General features: G+C 48.3%; 5 protein-coding genes across 6 annotated transcripts; 2 read left to right on the forward strand and 3 right to left on the reverse strand.

Annotated features, from left to right (window-relative positions):
• Nucleotides 1-6,267: 6,267 nt before the first annotated feature.
• On the reverse strand, nucleotides 6,268-9,012 carry FOIG_03052 (uncharacterized protein). The gene has a single exon (XM_031200685.1). It carries the CDS (start codon nucleotides 8,663-8,665, stop codon nucleotides 6,386-6,388), a length of 2,280 nt encoding a protein of 759 aa, XP_031070453.1. The 5' UTR covers nucleotides 8,666-9,012; the 3' UTR covers nucleotides 6,268-6,385.
• Nucleotides 9,013-9,707: 695 nt separating this feature from the next.
• Nucleotides 9,708-10,918, forward strand: FOIG_03053 (uncharacterized protein). The gene is made up of 2 exons (XM_031200686.1): nucleotides 9,708-10,655; nucleotides 10,713-10,918. The coding sequence occupies exon 1, from the start codon at nucleotides 10,371-10,373 to the stop codon at nucleotides 10,527-10,529; it is 159 nt and encodes a 52-aa protein (XP_031070454.1). The 5' UTR covers nucleotides 9,708-10,370; the 3' UTR covers nucleotides 10,530-10,655; nucleotides 10,713-10,918.
• Nucleotides 10,919-11,035: 117 nt separating this feature from the next.
• On the forward strand, nucleotides 11,036-12,796 carry FOIG_03054 (uncharacterized protein). 2 transcript variants are annotated; one of them, XM_031200687.1, is made up of 5 exons: nucleotides 11,036-11,633; nucleotides 11,693-11,719; nucleotides 11,775-11,987; nucleotides 12,056-12,279; nucleotides 12,333-12,796. In XM_031200687.1, exons 1-5 carry the CDS (start codon nucleotides 11,522-11,524, stop codon nucleotides 12,630-12,632), a joined length of 876 nt encoding a protein of 291 aa, XP_031070455.1. In that variant the 5' UTR covers nucleotides 11,036-11,521; the 3' UTR covers nucleotides 12,633-12,796. The 2 variants fall into 2 exon arrangements, with proteins under 2 accessions (XP_031070455.1, XP_031070456.1); XM_031200688.1 differs by having other exon boundaries at nucleotides 11,693-11,987.
• A 447-nt stretch (nucleotides 12,797-13,243) lies between these two features.
• FOIG_03055 (uncharacterized protein) lies at nucleotides 13,244-13,525 on the reverse strand (the record flags this gene model as incomplete). Its single annotated transcript, XM_031200689.1, has 1 exon — nucleotides 13,244-13,525. One exon carries the CDS (start codon nucleotides 13,523-13,525, stop codon nucleotides 13,244-13,246), a length of 282 nt encoding a protein of 93 aa, XP_031070457.1.
• A 114-nt stretch (nucleotides 13,526-13,639) lies between these two features.
• FOIG_03056 (uncharacterized protein) lies at nucleotides 13,640-14,005 on the reverse strand (the record flags this gene model as incomplete). Its single annotated transcript, XM_031200690.1, has 1 exon — nucleotides 13,640-14,005. One exon carries the CDS (start codon nucleotides 14,003-14,005, stop codon nucleotides 13,640-13,642), a length of 366 nt encoding a protein of 121 aa, XP_031070458.1.
• Nucleotides 14,006-17,960: the final 3,955 nt, after the last annotated feature.

Genomic DNA, 17,960 nt, shown 5'->3' on the forward strand with positions numbered 1-17,960 from the left:
CCCTGCTCCTTTGCTTCTGTGCCGTGCATGAGGATTGTAGTACATACAGAGCAACGCCTCTCTGTAACCTCCATGCTAAGGAGCGCCGAATCCCTCCCAGCCAGTTCGGCAATTACTCGACATGTTGCAAATTTGGGTCGTTGGGGACACCCAGCGTCACAAAGGCCACTCTACGCCTGTCCCAGCGGCCTCTGCTCTAGAACGGTTAACCAGTCTGTTCGATCGCAATCTCTACGTATGGACTTCTGTTCATCGCATCGGCAAAGTATCTTGTCCGAGAGGACCCCGGAAACCCACCAAAGAACCCTTGGACTGTGAACCTTGCCATTTTATCATGCCATTCTGCTAAGCCTCCTCTCATGCTACCTACTGTGCGGTATTGTATTAACTTATTGGCCTGGATTGGTTGTCTCACTCAATGGACAGGCCTGGCCTCACGCACCTCCACTGCCTAAATGAATCCTTCCACGATGCGTCGTAGCGAAGAGTAGCAGCGTCGCAACTGTGCTGTGCTGTGCTGTACAATGCTAATGCTAATGCTTTGGTCTTGCCGGCGAGACGGTGAAGTCTGTTTCCATTCGATGGACAAGAGTCCTATCCTTTCTGCAGCCCATCGATAGCGTGACGCGTGGGCGAGGTAGGTCGATCGTTTCAAGACTAGGCGATCCGTTGTCAAGACATTTTCCTCATGAACCCATGCTTCGACCGTCTCAGAGATCGCGATCCGAAGGTAATAAGACTCAACTAACAAAACAAACATTCTTTTGTTTCAATTAAACTGATTACTTATGTTGATGAGACCTGAAACCTACGGAGCATGTCTTCCGTGCAATCGGCGCCATCAGATGCAAGATGGGATGCTGTCAGTTGGGCACCGGATTTGTCTCCCGTTCCTTGTTTTTCATTCCCCTTCTCTCTCCTCATGGTTCTCCATTGGGCCACCCTAGCTGATTCTGTTGTTCTTGTACACAGCCGTGGCAGTTCCCTCTTCAAAGAAACCCCAGCATCCAAACCCATACTAGGCTATCTGCATGCCTTCTTCCATGTCAAGATTGCCTGGCCATTGTACTACGGTCTCCTCCTATAGTGCCACGGCACGGTGCAGCAGAATGGGGGAAGGCGTGCCATGCTTAGCCGTTGGCAAAGTCAGAGCCAATTATCAATTTAATAAGCACCTACCTATTCAACTCACCACAGTACCTGAACATCGGCTTAACCAGGCGTTGAACGTAATTGACTGATAAGCCAAGGTCTGTACTGTACCTGGCAGTTGGTAGCCAGAATTACGATCCCTCTACGCTCTTATCACATCAGAGCATCGTTGGGCGCTTGTTAGCTGCGATGGGAAGAGTCTCGAGGCTGAAGCATCGACAGGGGTGAGCATCGCAACACAATCGGAGCTCGTCCCTTTCAAGGCAAAATTGGTGATCCAGACGGGCGGGTCCCTCCACAGGGAATCGAGCGGCTGCTGCACCAGGGCAGGGCCGCCAAGGCACATGGATAAAGAAAAGAAAAGGAAGAAGAAATAGAGAACGGATATGGCGGGGAGCCAAAGATCTGATTGACAGACAAGAACGGTGGATACCGCATCTCACGACGCAAATGATAACTAATCCCCAGCGAGTCAGATTCAGAGTGTCAGACGAAGCAAAGAGAGAATGTGCGATACTCATCGCCCATGACGATTTTTCGAGCTCAGATCTTGGAACCTTTATTAGCGCCCGAGAAGTCTCGGATGGCCGTGAATTCGATTTGTATCGTTCAGGTGCCGATGTCTGACATTGGCTCATTCTTGATCAATTTTTGTGTCAGCCAAACGAACGTAGTTACATGTCAGTAACAAACGCAGACCCTTAGTCGTTCACCATCATTAGAGACATGAGCTGAGCTGAGAGCTTGACTCTTCGCTGAACTTTGTCAACATCCACACCCTTCTGAACCAAATCTTTCAAACTATATTGTCACTGAGCTAGGATCTCACCAGTGGAGACGGGAGATGGCTTTACAGAGGTCAAAGTTCGCTTCTTTATCCGAAAGTGGAGAGCTTTCTCAACCACCCACCGCAACCATAATAAACGCCCTTGTTGGATGTTTCGCAACCAACCACACACTATGGCTTATCGAACCTCCAGCTTAATCGACCCAGCATTTTTCGATCTCCATGAAATTCTGGAAACACAATGATCAGATACCATTCTTATTTAATTCCTTTGTTTGGACTGACTCGATTGGCAATGGTCGGATCGAACAAAGACTATACATAGCGAGCAAAGCCCTCAACCCGGAACATCACTTGCCCACTATCCGTACCTAGTCAGCATTGAAGAGGTTGAGAAACCTGATCGAATGTGATATCTACAGTATCTATAGTGACATATCTATCAGCCCAGAAACTGTGGGCAGCAATGCCTGTCTTGAAACAGCATGAGCTCTCAGGTCAATGTGCTCTGGTTGCAACCTCAATAGGTATTTCTACCCCAACTTGTTCTGGGATGGAATGTGCTGTCGGACTTTTCGGACCGGACCATCATCTCCGGCCTCGATTCCCCTTGGTCCACTACGAAGCGGTACCCAGAGCTACGAGTGTGTACTAACAATTTCTTGAGTTCCCCTGGCCGAACACATGTCCCAGGAATCTTCAGCGCTAGTCCCTTTTTATTCGAGATACTGGCTTGTGCCACGTTTGTCCGCCACAGACAACCCCGCTTCATCCAATCATTGTCAACAATTCTTCGGTACAAGCCACAAACTAGTTGTAGGCCATGGGAATGAGAAGCATCTCAGTGTCGATCCTTAACATTCCCATTCTTGCTTAACAATATGGAGTACACACAGCACCTTTACCACCACTTAAGCCGCAGCCACCTCAATATGACGTTTCTGGCTCCAGCGCAACGATATTGATTCACGCACCTTAGGCTCCAGGAGACATAGGAGAGAACAAGAGCTAATATCGGCGCGATCGAGCAATACCCCCCCCCCTAATTGCCGGTTCCCAGCGTCGATATGAGATCAACGTAGCGTAAGGCAGAGAAGCAGAGAGGGAGACGATGCGCAGATACCACCACGTCTACACGTGCTACCGTGTATCTAGGCGTCGTGGTGGTGGTGAGCAGCGATTTGCCCCTGCATGCCCATTCGTTGCTCTCTCAGATCTACCCCAGATTCTCCAACAAGTGCTTCCCAAGCTCCGATGGAAGCCTGAGGTTTAACGCCCTCGCAACGAAACCGAAATCCAGAGAGGTTCCCAGCAATCCGGGGCGCACGGAGTGCCTCCGATGCAAGGCGCCCGCATGCGCAAGTTCCCGATCGTGGCGAGCTTGACAATGGTGCAGCAAATGTAACAAGGAAATTCGCAAATTCTGTTTCATTGAGGAGATGAGTTGATTTGTAATGTCTGCATTACATCAATATCATCACAATTCTCAAGGATATCACTCTTCGCCCCCGGACAATGCTCACAACCAGAGGCCGCTGCATGGGCTTGTGTGGATTGGGTATCCTTGGAAGGGGTGGTCGTTGGGTAATGATCGCACATTGAATCATTTATACGGCATGCGAGATCTTATTCCTTACGCTACGGCAGATGGTGACGGGTTTTGCACGTCGAAATCGATTTGAGCAGCATCCGTCACGGATAGATTAGCGAGATCTGGAGTCTCAAGTGAGTCTTTGATCTCACTCAGCTAGATGGACCCTTACACCAACTTATTGGCCAGCACCGGAACATATGGAACTTCGACAGCCATTGGAAAATCATAGTTGGCGCCCGGCAGGTCTAACCAACACCTCCACGAACTTTCGCATCCTCCCCCTCCCAGCCACCGCCTTCAGAAGCAACTCCGAGTTCAAGCAAGTCAGCTTGACGTCTGTCTCCGGTTGAAATCAGTCCGCGGATGGTCAGTATAAGTTAGTTAGCTGCGGTGTCATTAATCGCAAAGTGATCGAATATTGATGCGTGTGCACATATCCGTTCAATTGTTTTCAGCAACCAAGATGCCCATCCCAGTTGCGTCGTGTGGGAAATCTTAACACATGACCATACCATTTGGCATATGGACTATCCGGAAACCTTTTCTGCTCAACTAAACCCTGGAGCTCTATGCAAGCGGAATCTTGTCTAGGGGTTGAGGGAAATAGCGGAAGGACGTGCGTGGAGTGCGCTTACACAATGTATCTCGCAGGTTTGTAGCCAGCTCCCCAGCTATATCCGACACACAAGAGGCTTGAACAGGATTTTCAGCTGTCATTGATGCCCCCTACAGAATAAACAATGACTTCTCATTTTTCTCCTTTCAAAGAAACCACCTGTCGTGGCTAAATTGAAGCATTGCTAGAACTTACATTTGTGCCTACCTTCAAGCTCACGACTGTGGCAAGAGTGGGAAAGTTTGAGAGCCATAACATTTCAGCCCTAAAACGCCTCAGAAGAGAAGGAAAGTATTCGACCTGACCATAACATTGTTGGTTGTCACGTATAGCCAAGTGCTTTGGGGCAAGTCGCAGCAGTGGTCTCGATAGCTCCGATATGGAGTGCTTTTTCTGTGGCGAATTATCGTGAGTTTGGTGGCTCTAGGCACTTTGTCTTACAGTCTTACAGTCTTCATGTGAGAGAACATTCGCTTCAAGCTACCAAAGGCTGTTGCAGTCGCTTGTGCGGCATGACACTGATACCGGCCTGCTCAATTGACGGAGATACGGCATAAAATAGGATATAATAATTACGTGTCACTTAGCAAGAGTCGCTGGGCACTACCAAAATCGGGTTATTCTCTTCTTTCAACACCATACTTGAGACCAGCCAGCAGCAACGACTTTGCAGAAGCATGTTCATTCTCAGCTTCTCGACCATCCTGTCGTGTGACTCTGGGCAGCCAAAACAGCCGTGATCCAGATACGATACAGGAAGAGCCCTTACTCGGGTTACTTTAACTCCACCTCTCATGAAATGTCATATAATGGTGATAGATGGTGAACGTGTTCAGGCTTGAAGCTGCCTCAATACTGTCCTTGCATTCAACGCTGCGTCTGATGAACGAAATATTAACAATAAAGTAACTGTGTTGTCTCATTCTAAGAACTATAATATCTTTAGGACGAAATCGATATTTATCTTCACTGTCCAGTCTGATTCCATCTTCTAATCCTATTTAGAGCCTCGAAATGTCTGAATGTGAGAAGACGTGTGAAATAATGAACGTTGCAGTGGGTAAAACACGCATGAGCTGCTTGGAAGCAACTATCAACTTGCAGCGACGTCCAGGATAACCCCGAGGGCATTGACCATGTCTATGACGGAACAAGTAGTGAACCATCTGCTCATCATTTAATGGCAGTCTTAATGACCCTATGGCGACCCTTTGATAGCGCAGTCTTGCAAATTGTCTGTTTCAACAGAGTATCCCTGCTGGCAGGGAGATATATCAACAAGGAAGCGGGAAAGAACTGTGACCGATAACAACGAAGATGGATGAATAAGGCTTTCTAGATATGATCTGTGAGTCAAGAGCTTCTGATAAGCCATCGAGAGATACTCGTGGCTGAAATAGCTCATGGGCCAGAGCAGCAACATACTTCGTCAAATGTAAGCCATCTTTTGAAGTCTCCTGACAAAAGACCTCGAAGGAGTTGAGACATTTGTAGACTAATCCCACGATACAGTATTAGCATGCGTACCAGTCCATCGCTTCTCTCCCATAGTGTTGTTACAGTTCTCGTTGAGGACGGAGAACCCTCAGTATGTTTGGCAATCCATCCTTCTAGCCCATCTGGGTGAGGTGTTCTCCAGAGCAAGGGGGCATTAGCAGATCCATCAGGTGCCATCTATTTTATTCGTTTCGTTCATCAACTGGGACAGGAATGCGAAATTTGACACTTGAGAAATCATTCAGGGGGTTAGTAAGGGAGAAGTTCAATGCGAACACATGAGTATATTGAACGTGAAAAGGTTTGAGGGATGAGAGGTAAGTCTCGTCTGCTTGATAATAGTCACGACAAGTAGCAAGTGCTATGTCTCTATTCGAAAGGATTGAAGCGATAAGCGAAAGGGGGGGAGAGAGTCGGAGTGAGAGTAGGAGTGAGAAGCGTGCAAGTACAGCTGTTATTTAGTTTTACCGGCAACAATTCTTTTCATATGTCCACACAAGTTGGTCCCCATTTTAGCTTCGACGTGCTTGGGATGACAATCGAGGAATATTCACCCGATAATGGCGATCTTGTCCTTTCCCTGGCACAACAATTCAAGAATAAGGGCAAGTATATGAACAGAAAAAGAAAAGACATTATGCAAAGGTCGTAGCGACGGGCAGCTTGAATGGTCGCAATGCAATTATGTTGGCTCAAGTTTGGGTATCCGTGGCCACTATCTATCCCAGTAACAATTGTTTTACTCCTCAGTCTCCTCATCTGCCTTGGCTTCAGCAGATTTGCCCTTCTTCTTCTTGTCTTTCTTTTCCTTCTTATCCTTCTTGCTCTTCTTTGTCTTAACTTTCTTGTCTTTCTTGCTCTCCTCCTCCTCACCATTAACTGCTGCCTCCACGACGTCACCTACACCCATCTTCATGTTGTCCTCAGTAACATGCTCTTCAGCGGCAGGCTCTTGGTCAGGGTGCTCTTCTACGACTTCTGGAACTGGCTTGGCAGGTGGCTTCTCCCTTTCTGCAACCTTTGGTCCACGCTGTGGCAGACTTGATGGAACGTTGGCGTCCACCTCTCTCATCCACAACTTCCAGTCTCCGCGGCGGGTCTTCCACATATCACCCTTCCAGTTGCGCCAGACACTTCTACCCATCCAGCTGTCACGCAACTCCGCCTCATGATCGCCCAAGCGTGCCATAAAAGCTTCCTTCATATGGAAGGGAATACTTCGCTCCTTGCCTTTGCTAGGAACCTCAACGATAGCATTGATGAGGTTATGACCGAACTGGGATATGGCGAGTTCGTGAGTATGAGGCAGTATGGCACTAGCGATAGACTTGTGGAAGGCAGGATTCGAAGAAGATGTAGCAAGGGCGGTGGTAAGGACAGTAACGGTAGGCATGGACGTAGTGGCAAGGCGGACCAGAGTCTGTGACTCGAGGGCAAGTAATGATTCTTGCACACCCTTTGTCGGTCCCGGAATGGAAAGGAGAGTAGTCAGAAGTTGAGCACCATGGGACTGAATTGCGTACTCGTTTTTAGAAAGTTGCTGGACATCTTTCTTCTTCTTCTCTTCGTCTTTCAAACCGCACAGGAAAATGACCAGGTCAGCCGGTGTCTTTCCACATCCCTCCTTGAGCCCCTTGTTGAGTTTCTTGATCTCGTCGTTGGCACCGCGGGCATTGCACCTCTCAAATAGCGTCTTGAGAACATTGAGCCTGGACTTTGCGACTAGTTGAGGCACGGTTGGTGTAATCTTCTCAACGGCCTGCACCAGGTCATCTTTGCTCAGCCGATTCAGGACTCGTATAGCAGCATAGCACGAAACATCATTTCGGACGTAACCCTCTATTCTGGGGAGAAAGATGTTCTGGTTGAGAGCTTTGAAAACTTTGCCAGGGCAGTGTGTGATGAGTGTCTCGATAAGTCGTGAACCGATCTGGTCATAGATCATGCCGTTAATGAATTCGGATGCTTCTGATGAGCCGTCGCTTAAAGACTTTGGAGCGCCGGGTAACAGCTGGAATAGTAGAGTCGGCTGTTCAGACTCAGCCTTTTGCTCGGTCTTGTTGAGTGTCAGGTCAAGCTCAAGGAGAAGCTGAAGTGTAGGGTTTCCGATAGGATGTCTGGCAAGCACTCGCAAGGCGGTAGCATCCATCCCTGCCGTTGAGTCTTGGATGATCTTTTTTGCTGCCATTGAAAACGATTCGGGTACTGCCCTCAACCCTTGGTTCGCCTCATCTGTTGCTGAGCCTCCTGCCACTGAGATTTTCTCCTTCTTCTTGCTCTTGATGAGACTTCGCACCGATGCATCCCCCAAGGGTCGGCCAGCCAAGACCAATAATAGCACGCGCAGAGTGTGTGATGCGAATCGATCGGTGATGAGGTATGATAGAGCGCCTTCGAGCTCGTCGAGCGTAGCCAGAAAAAGATTCTCCATGGACGCCTCGGGCTTTTGCATGTCAACATCGGCGCCCTTGGTATCAAGCACATATCCAGAAAGCTCTTGTGATACCACACCAGCAGATCGCAAGAAGAGCGCCTCACAACAATGGCTCGCGAATCGGTGCTGTACCAATGAGAGGAAGTGCCCACCGAAAGCTTCAAACAAACGCTTCTTTTGCGCTGTGTTCGACAGTTGTATGAGACGCTCCATCAATCGCGAACAGGACTGACTACTGGCTAGTTTGAGCTCCTTGCCCTCCGCCTCCTTCCAGACGTTTTCCAGAAAGATGTCGCGATCCTCGGTTGATGGAAACTGGTTGAGCTCTAACAGTTCGTCCGCGCGACGGAAGTATTCCTGCTCTTCTTCTGCGAGCATTCCGAAGAACTCCTTCTCACCAAGGCCATTCTGCTGAGGATCCTGGCCATCTTGGTAGTCGAAACCATCGGTGTTGTCGTTGTCTTCGTAAGTGCGCTGTCGCTTGTTCTCGCTCTCGTAAGTCTCGTGCTGTTGTTCAGCTTCTTCGATTCTCTTTCGCTTCTTCTCCTCGCGGCCAGCGCCACGTCTTGTTCTGGGCTTGGGCATTTTGATTGACTTGATCTGAAGAATGTCGATCTGCGCAAGTAGATAGAAACTTTTTGGTGGGGCCGTTCATTCGTCTCGACTTTTCTAAAATTTTGGCTGGCGCCAGATAAGATGTTATCGATAAGATAGTCCAAACACCAAGTACAAGACATGATAGTTACACAAAATTTGTAACGCACTTTATTATGCCGAAACATGAAACTTGTATAAAAACAAGAAACATGTGTGTCTAAATCCTCGTTACGGATTCCTCGCCCGGACCCTGGTAACGCCATAGCTACCCAAGCAGCTGGCTCCATGAACCGATGCAACAGCATCAAGACCTTACATGCAGATTTAAATTAGACGATGTCTTATGACTCAGAGGTACTTGAAACTTGCGTAACGGTGGCTACTTATATCTTGGTGTCGATATGTATGGCCTCACTCTGGCCCTTCCATACGATCAGTCGACTTTCTGGACCCGTATTCGTGTCTTGTCTGCGGGCGTAGGCATGAAAGTTGCACCTGGCCCATTCGTGCTAGCGAGGGGATCTTACGTGAAGACATAGGTTCCACTTCTTTCCTCATATCTAGGATGCAGGGCTATCGGAGATAAGAGCTCCTCTGCCGCAAAGCTGGTAGTGTATGATGACTTCCAATAACAGGCCACTGCATCGAGTCCTACAATGCATGTATTCTTCAGAGACCTGTGAGCGTAGTCCAGAAACCCCGGCCCGGCATCTATGCTTCCAGATCGCTTACGGTCAACGACAAAGGCATGATATTCGGCTCTAGTTCAGCGATGAGGGGCGCCGACAAGGGTTCGTGGACAGAGTCACCCAATAGCTATTAAGTAATAACAACCCTAAGCTACTATCTCAATCATAGGTTCAGTACAAATACTTCAGGCTGTCGTTCATAGTCAGCCAAGACCGAAGGAAAACAATGGCCCTGGCAGCAGTGCTCAGTGTGGCGTACTTAGCGGCGGAGACTGGGTACTTTTATTATGGATGTCTGGGGCTCCTTGCTCTCGATATCACGACGAACAGGTTGCCGTCTTCCTGCGGCTTCTGTGCAATCAAGAACCAGTAAAGGGGGTGATCATTTGCAGTATGTCTAAAGCTGCCTCTTCTATGGTCGTTTCGAGCGCTGACAACTGAGAAAGAGATGATTACCTAGCGGCTGTTCAGCCGTTGAAGAACAAGTATCTCGACTGGCTGTGAATTTCCGTTACAGATGATCCAAGATGGAAGCGAGCCGCTAAAATAGTGCTGAGCTTTCCTGATGCTGATCTGTCCCCTGATTAGACTTGAAACGCATGATCGCCAAACTCATGTACTCAGAGTAAGACGAGAGCCTGTCGAGAGATATTGTTCTGACGAATTGGAGGTAGCTTGAACTGTCCGGCAGCCGTTATTGAGAGTCTCGACATGGCTCAGGTCAAAGCGCGGATCCATACGTTGCTGATGACCATCGAGCTCTAGTTTTCCAACCTTGTCCTGACCATGCCCTCTATCATCTCCCAGACTTTGCTTTTTCTTCACAGACGGGGCTAGAAAGATAATTTAGCGAGACATTAGGACGCGTACTGCTCTTAGAACCTTTGACCTGGCGAGTATAAGAGGGGCGTAGAGTAGCAAGCCAAATTATCGTCTATCACAGTCAGTACCCATCGGATTAATACATTTCGTTCTCTTTCCATAACTCAGTTCCGTATCCACAAATGGCCCCATCAAAGAGTCCTAGTCCCGTGGACGCCATGATTGTCAACATCCCTCAGGAACTCGAGCCCAAGGGCCCCAGTGGTACTGTTATTATACCAAAAAGTCAGTCCAAGAACAAGAAAGCCGCCGCCTCTGGCGAAGCCAACTCCAAGGCCTGATTTTGCAACCAAATCCATCGAATCAACACACAAGACCACCCTTTGGGTATTGAGCTACGGATGATGGTCAAGAAGCACGAACAAAATATGCACGGTAAAATATACGAATGGTCATGAACTGTAAAGGTGCGCATGAATCCCCCAAGGCCGCCTCTTAAAACCATTCTGACTGTAATCTTCCAGTTCGAAGCATCATGGTTGTCAAAGATTGCAGCAAAGGAATTCATGGCTCTGAGAACAAATTCAAAAGCTGTGGTTATTCAGGTAGCACCAGGACTTTGACGGGGATATAATTTCGATTCATTTAATGATTTTACATTATTTAGATAGGATAATAGGCACTTTATTGGAACATCGAAACATTGAAAATCCTGAAGGATAAAAGTGCCAATATATCGTCTTCCTGGTGATATAACATGAATGACATCGTCTGAATAGGGATAATTGAACGCGCTTAAATAAGCGCGATTGTTGCACAAACACGTAGATCATCTATGAGAAATGGGGCCTGAACTGTTATAACTCAAGTCAGGGGCCAGTAACTAACCTGATACATCCAGGGAACGGGTGGGTGTTGACGGATCGTTGTGATTGGGCTCGATCCGGTCTATCCTGGCTGACAGCGCCGATTATGTACGTGCTGTGATTTGCTTTTGTTTAGCACAGCCCATCGACCTGCAGCGACAATCTTGCGCCTGACTCGACCAACAACTTTGCATAAAAAAGAAGGCAGCTGCAGCTGCAGCTGCAGTTGCGGTGTGTCGTGTCGTTGTATAATGGTGGCCGAGATGGAACTGGTAGTGGTAGAAATGAGCCTCACTGCATGCCCAAAGGTACCGCAATGTTGTGTGTCCGTCGTCAGCGTGCAATGATGTATGAAACCAGCGAAGATAAAAGGTTCTCTTGGCCCCTGTCAATTGATCTCACCAAGCTTGACTAGGGAGCCATTGCGCAGGTAGAAAGCAGGTGAATTGTGCGATCGCAGCGCCAAAATGTCTCGACCTTGCCCGATGAACGCACCTGAAGGCAACTTTGTACAAAAGCCAGCCAGTGAGCCACCACGGAGTGAGGAAGCCGGTGCACCAAGCATGAGACCTGGAATAGGTATGAGATATTGAATATGAATATCACCCAAGTACGGCAAACATCTGACTTCGGCCCAGATCTCGAACGCCAAGCAGGAGGCTGGGGTATGTTCCATTCATGTCCTGTGATTGTTAGCATGCGCTGATATGTGGTATCCAGGAGGAGAAAGAGGTTGGGCTCGCATGTGTCGACAGATACAGCAAGACAAGAGGCACATGGTAGCGCCTCGGTTGACACACATAGTCTGGCGCTGTATTACCCTGCGAGCGAACCGCATGGTGACTCTTTATGCCGAGACCGAAAAAGCATCTGGATTGGGTGAAGAAGTTACGAATTTGGACGAAAAGCTTGAGGATGAATGTCTAAAATATTGTAAGCCAAGGGGACATCAGCAAGCACCATCTCCTTACACGACTGCAAGCTAATATACTCTCTCAAAGTACATCTGATACTTCAAGCAAGCCAGGTATCCGCACTCGACAAGCCAGGTAACTATTTCTTGAGGCACCTCTTGCCTTGCTTCAAAGAGATGTTAAACAGCCGGGACGGGGACGGCGTCTATCTTGACGAGCCGATGAACGACTGGGTATCTCTCAATCAACCAAACAGAATGGATCAACTCATCTGTCTTGCCCCCCACACAAAGGTCGGCAGAGCACTCTTTGTAAGCCACTCCCTTGCGCCATTCGCAAAGTGGTATGTACTGACAAGCCCTAGAGACCGTTCGTTACCGGGAAAGAAGAGATCGGCAATAATGTTCAGTATCACTACAATGAAGGGATCATACGATCGATAGCATTCACCCTTTTCACCTCTATCATTGCTGTGTTTGCTTGCGCCCCAGCCGCGATTCAGTCGCTGAATGTCCGATCAACGGTGGGTGAAGTAGTTGTGTATCTCGTGTTTGTGATCGCGTTTGGCTGGCTGAGCCAGGGGCTGATTTTGGGATTTGAGAAAGTTTTGCTCTCTTGTCTTGCCTACGCCGGATTGATGGCAACCCTTCTTCGAGGGGGTTGATATCGTGAGAGGGACGGATGGACTAGAGACCGGAGGGTTGGAAGGCGAGTAGGGGTTAAGATTGGACTGTATCGGAACGACTTGAGAAGCCGTGTGTAAGAGAGTGGATGTATATTGGACAATCGTTTGTAGAATCGCATTCCTTGAGACTCCTCTGTTAGCAGTGATGTCAATGAGGTAGATGTACGGGAACCATGGCTAAGAGTTCGTGTAGGGAGGTCACGGTAAGACAGCTCAGATGTCGAGATAGCGGACTTGCCTTCTGAAAGACCAAGAAAAAGCAGTAACGATAGAAACAGAAGCGAGACTCATCGCGTAGCATGAGAGACTATAAACACATGACTTTGATTGAGATAGGGCTGTAAGGTGTGAATGTTTGGAGACGGAAAGGAGACAACACCAGGTGGGCACGGCAAACTATCCTTCCGATGCGGCTCTGCAATGGGTACAAGGGGCACATGGAAGATGAAGGTACCGTTTAGAAACAACAAGGCGCCTTCTTTTATTACCTCCTGGCAGAATCTACGATCTAGGACTATGAACCCCTGAGCATAGACAGACCTTAGATTGCGAAACCATGATCGATCTTGTTCAACATTGCATAGAGCAGTTCACCCATTACCGAGCGTCCTACTACCACACCGAGACATAGCCAATCCAAGGCTTACTCGGAACTCCCCTCTGTCGCGCGAAACACGAACGCGCTTGAGGTTGTTGATACAGTTGTACTGGAAATTAAAGAGTATCTGAGCGACAACTGACATGGTTTTGCTGGGAACGGGGCGAGAGAAGGCGGTGAACTGCAGTCTTTGGCCGCCACCTTCGTACCAAGACGCAATAAAGCCGCCAACGTCGAGAACTTGGACGAAGTCATCTTTGAAGAGCCATTGCATGTTTAATCGGCTTTAGTGCAATGGGACCAAGTTCCTGGGGCGATGGGGGTACTCTGCAGAGTGTAAGCACGGTCTCGTCGCCACAGAAACCCCATATCCAAAAACATCTTGGCGTCAATGTGGTTGTAACCGATGATCCTGGGGTCTGGCTGTGGAGTAGTGTAGCCCTTTACTCGGTCTGTGTAGATCAATGGCGCAGAACCGAGTTAGGCCAGAATGGTTGAGTTGAAAAGCATTGATAGGCAGGTAGATACCTGATGAACGCACGCATGCATTGACCTGTTTCGGGGTTGAAGGTTGAAGGTATCCCCGACAATGAGCATGGATACTGCGACCATTTCTGCTCTTGATGAAAATGAAAAAGAGGCAACGGGTGGCTGGTTGCCTGAGGGCCTCTGGCTCAAGACACCAATAACAACGGCTGGTAGAAACTCGAGTATTCATCAAACAAGCCTTTCCTCCATTGTCGTTCATTGGCATCACGCAGTTATCCTCACTAGTGTCCTGTTAGCGATACCAAGGTTAAAACCGCCTGCTGATATCCTTGGCGATAGTTGATAGAATTGTGCGCAACCGCGTCAGAGACTGCACTGCGAGAGGCCGCAAACAGACCAAACAACAACGCTTTCGGAACCCAATACACTATGGCGAAACAATCTATCTGTTAGTTGGAAATTCCCAGCCTTGCAGGCGGTTCCTTTTGATTCGATTCGGTAAAGTGCCCTGACAGTCCTGCGTAATCCTAGACCGCCTTTCTTAGGCAGTTCGAGGTCACTGCCATTCACCACGTTGATGCTAATCCGGACATCAACCATTTGTATATCCTCAAAACAAAGATTAACAAAGGCAACGTCAATCGAAACTTCACCTAAAGTTTGATTGTTTCCCATTCATCATTCGATGTTGTCGGATATGCTCAGACACCAGACCCATGTCCTTTCCCAGCGATGCGATTCGCAGATGACTGACGAACGAGCCTGTAACCCGGATCCTTCAGTCGCCATTATGCTCTGGCTGCCGCCTGGCTTGACCTCAAATTACCGCACTCGCGGTAAATCAGAATGAACATTATATCGTTGCCTGCAGGTATTTCGAAAGGTCTGTGGTGCTGCATGGACAGAAGAAGATGAGGGGGCTCTCCAACCCGATTGCTTGTTGGGCGTCAAAGGTGTTGAAGGAGACACGCTCATCCCATTTGGCAGTGTCAAAAGGACGAGTTGGCCCATATCGCAACAAAGATGAATTCAGCAAGTGCAAGAATGAATGCTTTGCTCAGACCCGGGAGGAGAAGTTTGTTGGTCTACCTATAACCTCGATCCAGGGGCTGACAGTTGGGTCTTAATAACGGCATCCATCCATGGCTCGGACAATCTGAATGGCGCAGCGGCAGTGCCCTGAACCTCCACTGCCCCAGTGGGAATTTGGAGTAACTTGGAACCACCAATGATGAATCGCAGGAATATTATGCACGCAATCTCCAACATTTCCCGTGTCTGAAGCGCAGCAGTATTCAGTCGACTAGCATGTTGCTCAAGCCATTGGATGTTGTCAGCTCTTATTATGACCAAAAAAAGGCTCTCAAAGTTGGAGCAGAATGTGCCGGGATGAGCATTGGATAGTGCAGTGTTGTTACCTGAATATCCTGTTTTCCAATGAAAGGAGACATTGCAGCCAGGGTCTGGACGAGCTTCCTCCTACGAGCCTGTCTGAAGGCATTGGATCGAAAATGGACTCTACAGTAATGCCAATGCACTGAAAGTGGATGCTCATTCTGGTAGGTATCCATAATTTGGCTACACCTGAAGAACAATTATACCCGGGGCTCTCGCCAGGTAGGAGGCAGTCCTCCATCTCCTGACCAGTAGGTTACAAAAAAATGGTCATTCGAAGGGGCCCAAAAACAATTCACACTTTGACTTCAAGTTGAGCCTTCACAAAGCTCAAGGTCTCAGGCAACAACACGTTGAGATAACGCTCAAAAACCTGCGAGGACAGGAGACTCGCTAGCAACGGATCTCCTTTGCGAACAATGACATTGTCAGCAATTGAACTCAACTTTGAAAGGGACCTCTAGCAAGGTCTGGTGGCGAATTTGAAAAGACCAAGGCATTCCTGTCGACATGTTTTTTCCGGGTGCTCCAGAAGTTCGCGTAACACCTGAGCCTCCGAACTTGACCCCCGACGTCCAGAGGACAGACGGCTAAGGCTTTTACAAAACATGTTGGGTCTTCGTTCCATCAGCCAGGTGGTCGTGAATCACCCTCCTCCTGGAGTTTTCGGGCAGCATTATGAATCTTACGGTGAGCAGAGAGTTTTGACACGACAGTCGAGGTTGGAAAGATGAATTGCCAGCTATGCTCTCTACCCACCCATCCATCTATCCATCCATCATGAATACAGCCCCGCTGAGGCCATCCTGTGGACGCCTTTTTCCATCAACAAAATCAGCAAATAACCAGCCTCTAGATATGAAGCATTCAACAGTACAAAGAGCGGTGAATATCAAATACCAACGTGTTTTGCATCTCAATCAACTCAGCCTCACTTTCATGAGAGGATGGCCCCTTGGAACGGCCGGCTATCTGCGAATCTCGAGCCGGTGAAGCCAGAAAGGGAGTCATTGCCATCTCTTGTTACCCGACCAACACCCTCACGATGCTCGACGTGTTCATCGCCCAATGACAAGAAAAAGAGGATCTGCATCTCCCGGTGCATCTTGATCACGCACATGAAGTCTCGAGCAAGTACTTTTTTGTATCTCTCTTGAGGGAGCGGTACGGCCCGTGTGCCGCAGATTATTGGTCTACTTGGGCGAGGAACAGATATTACCGAGGTCACACGACGGTACACTCGTTCATGATTCGTCTATCAGCTATATTCGTGGATCAAAATGTGGCACACAGCCCCATGGTCAACTTTTCTGTTTAGATTGAGCCGCACTCAGAGGTCAGCCTGAGCCACCCAGCCTGATTCTGAAGGACATTTCTTGGCCGCGCCAGACGAGTGCTCGATGCGGTATATGACACTATATGCTGTTGGTCGACGGTTAGATGTATTGAGAATACACGCGCGGCTAGGGGACACTGGTGGATTATAGAAATGCCTAGAGAACACCAATTTAAGTACCATATGGTCTTGTTGAAGATACGAACCTTTTGAGTTTATCCCTTATCAAAGACGTCCGTCGCGATTTTAGACTCTTACATACTTTCATACCAGATAGGAGCACTATTGGTAGCCAAGAACTCATGAGGTTTCGAGGATAGATCAACAGTGGCGCGTCTATATCGTCTGTACCAGGCGCACAGTAGACACTGTACATGTGAAATCTGAAGAAAGAAGCTTAGTGAGCATCTATCTAAGTAGAGACTGTTTCTTTCCCTGGCTAATGACAATGTGCTTGCGTGGTCCGATATTACTAGGGTCATCGGCTTATATATATCTCCATATGGAGGTCGCCAGACACCCATTTTCATCATAGTTTGCGATTTCATATGTAATTTTCGAGCAATTGGTGACCATCATTATCAATACCAGTCCTGGAAATCTAACATCACAGACACCGCAAACAGTGCTAACATTCTAGTCCTAAATATGTATGCCCAGCTTCAATAAGTAAGCGGACCTGGTTGCCTCAATGATGGCCTGACGAAGAGGTTTGGTGAGCAAAGAACTTCTCAGTAAAGAATACCGCTTATTTTCGACCGTTCCAGAAATACGTCTATCTTTGACGTTGTGAGACAGACGCAAAGCCACGAGGACTAACGCGCTCGCCGAGAGCTGAGATTGCAAGTCCTACGATAGAGATGAAGAGAACGCTAGAATCGTTTATGGATTAGTACATCGATAGATCCAGAGTGTTGGAAACTGTAGGGCTGACACGTAGATCAAGCTCCGGTCCGAACCAGATCCGATAAGGAAACATGATTCATCAAAGGTCAGACCGATAGACGTAACGCTTTCCATCTGACAAGGAACTTTTGTGCGCTTCTTCCAGACGGCTAGACACATTCAGCTATCTCAGTAGCACGGCAATGTCAAGAGCTTCGAACTCATTTGGTAAGCCATATCGATATCTCGGCGAGATAGATCAAGGCAACAATGCCAGCACTTCTGACAGGCTATTAAAGCATTATATCGCGAATGGCTTCTATTAGCGGCGGGGTGGCGCCGGTAGGGCAGAGAGGCGGCCGCCCCCATGACCGAGATACCCGATGAGGCTCAATCAAACATGGCGGGAGCTCTGATAGATGCTAGCAATCACTAGTTCCTCCATGGGCTGAGCTGAAGTGGAGGGCGCCAAATCGCTGGATCCTTGTGAAAATCAATGGAGTGCCCCTAAGACAGTAACTTGTGGCACCTCGGTTGTTGGACTCGATATTTAGAACCTCTAAGCAGCCTTAGGTTGGAAGTGTTGGTTGTTCGTGCATGTCTA

The sequence above is a fragment of the Fusarium odoratissimum genome, assembly GCF_000260195.1.
Source record: "Fusarium odoratissimum NRRL 54006 unplaced genomic scaffold supercont1.3, whole genome shotgun sequence".
Taxonomy (NCBI): Eukaryota; Fungi; Ascomycota; class Sordariomycetes; order Hypocreales; family Nectriaceae; genus Fusarium; species Fusarium odoratissimum.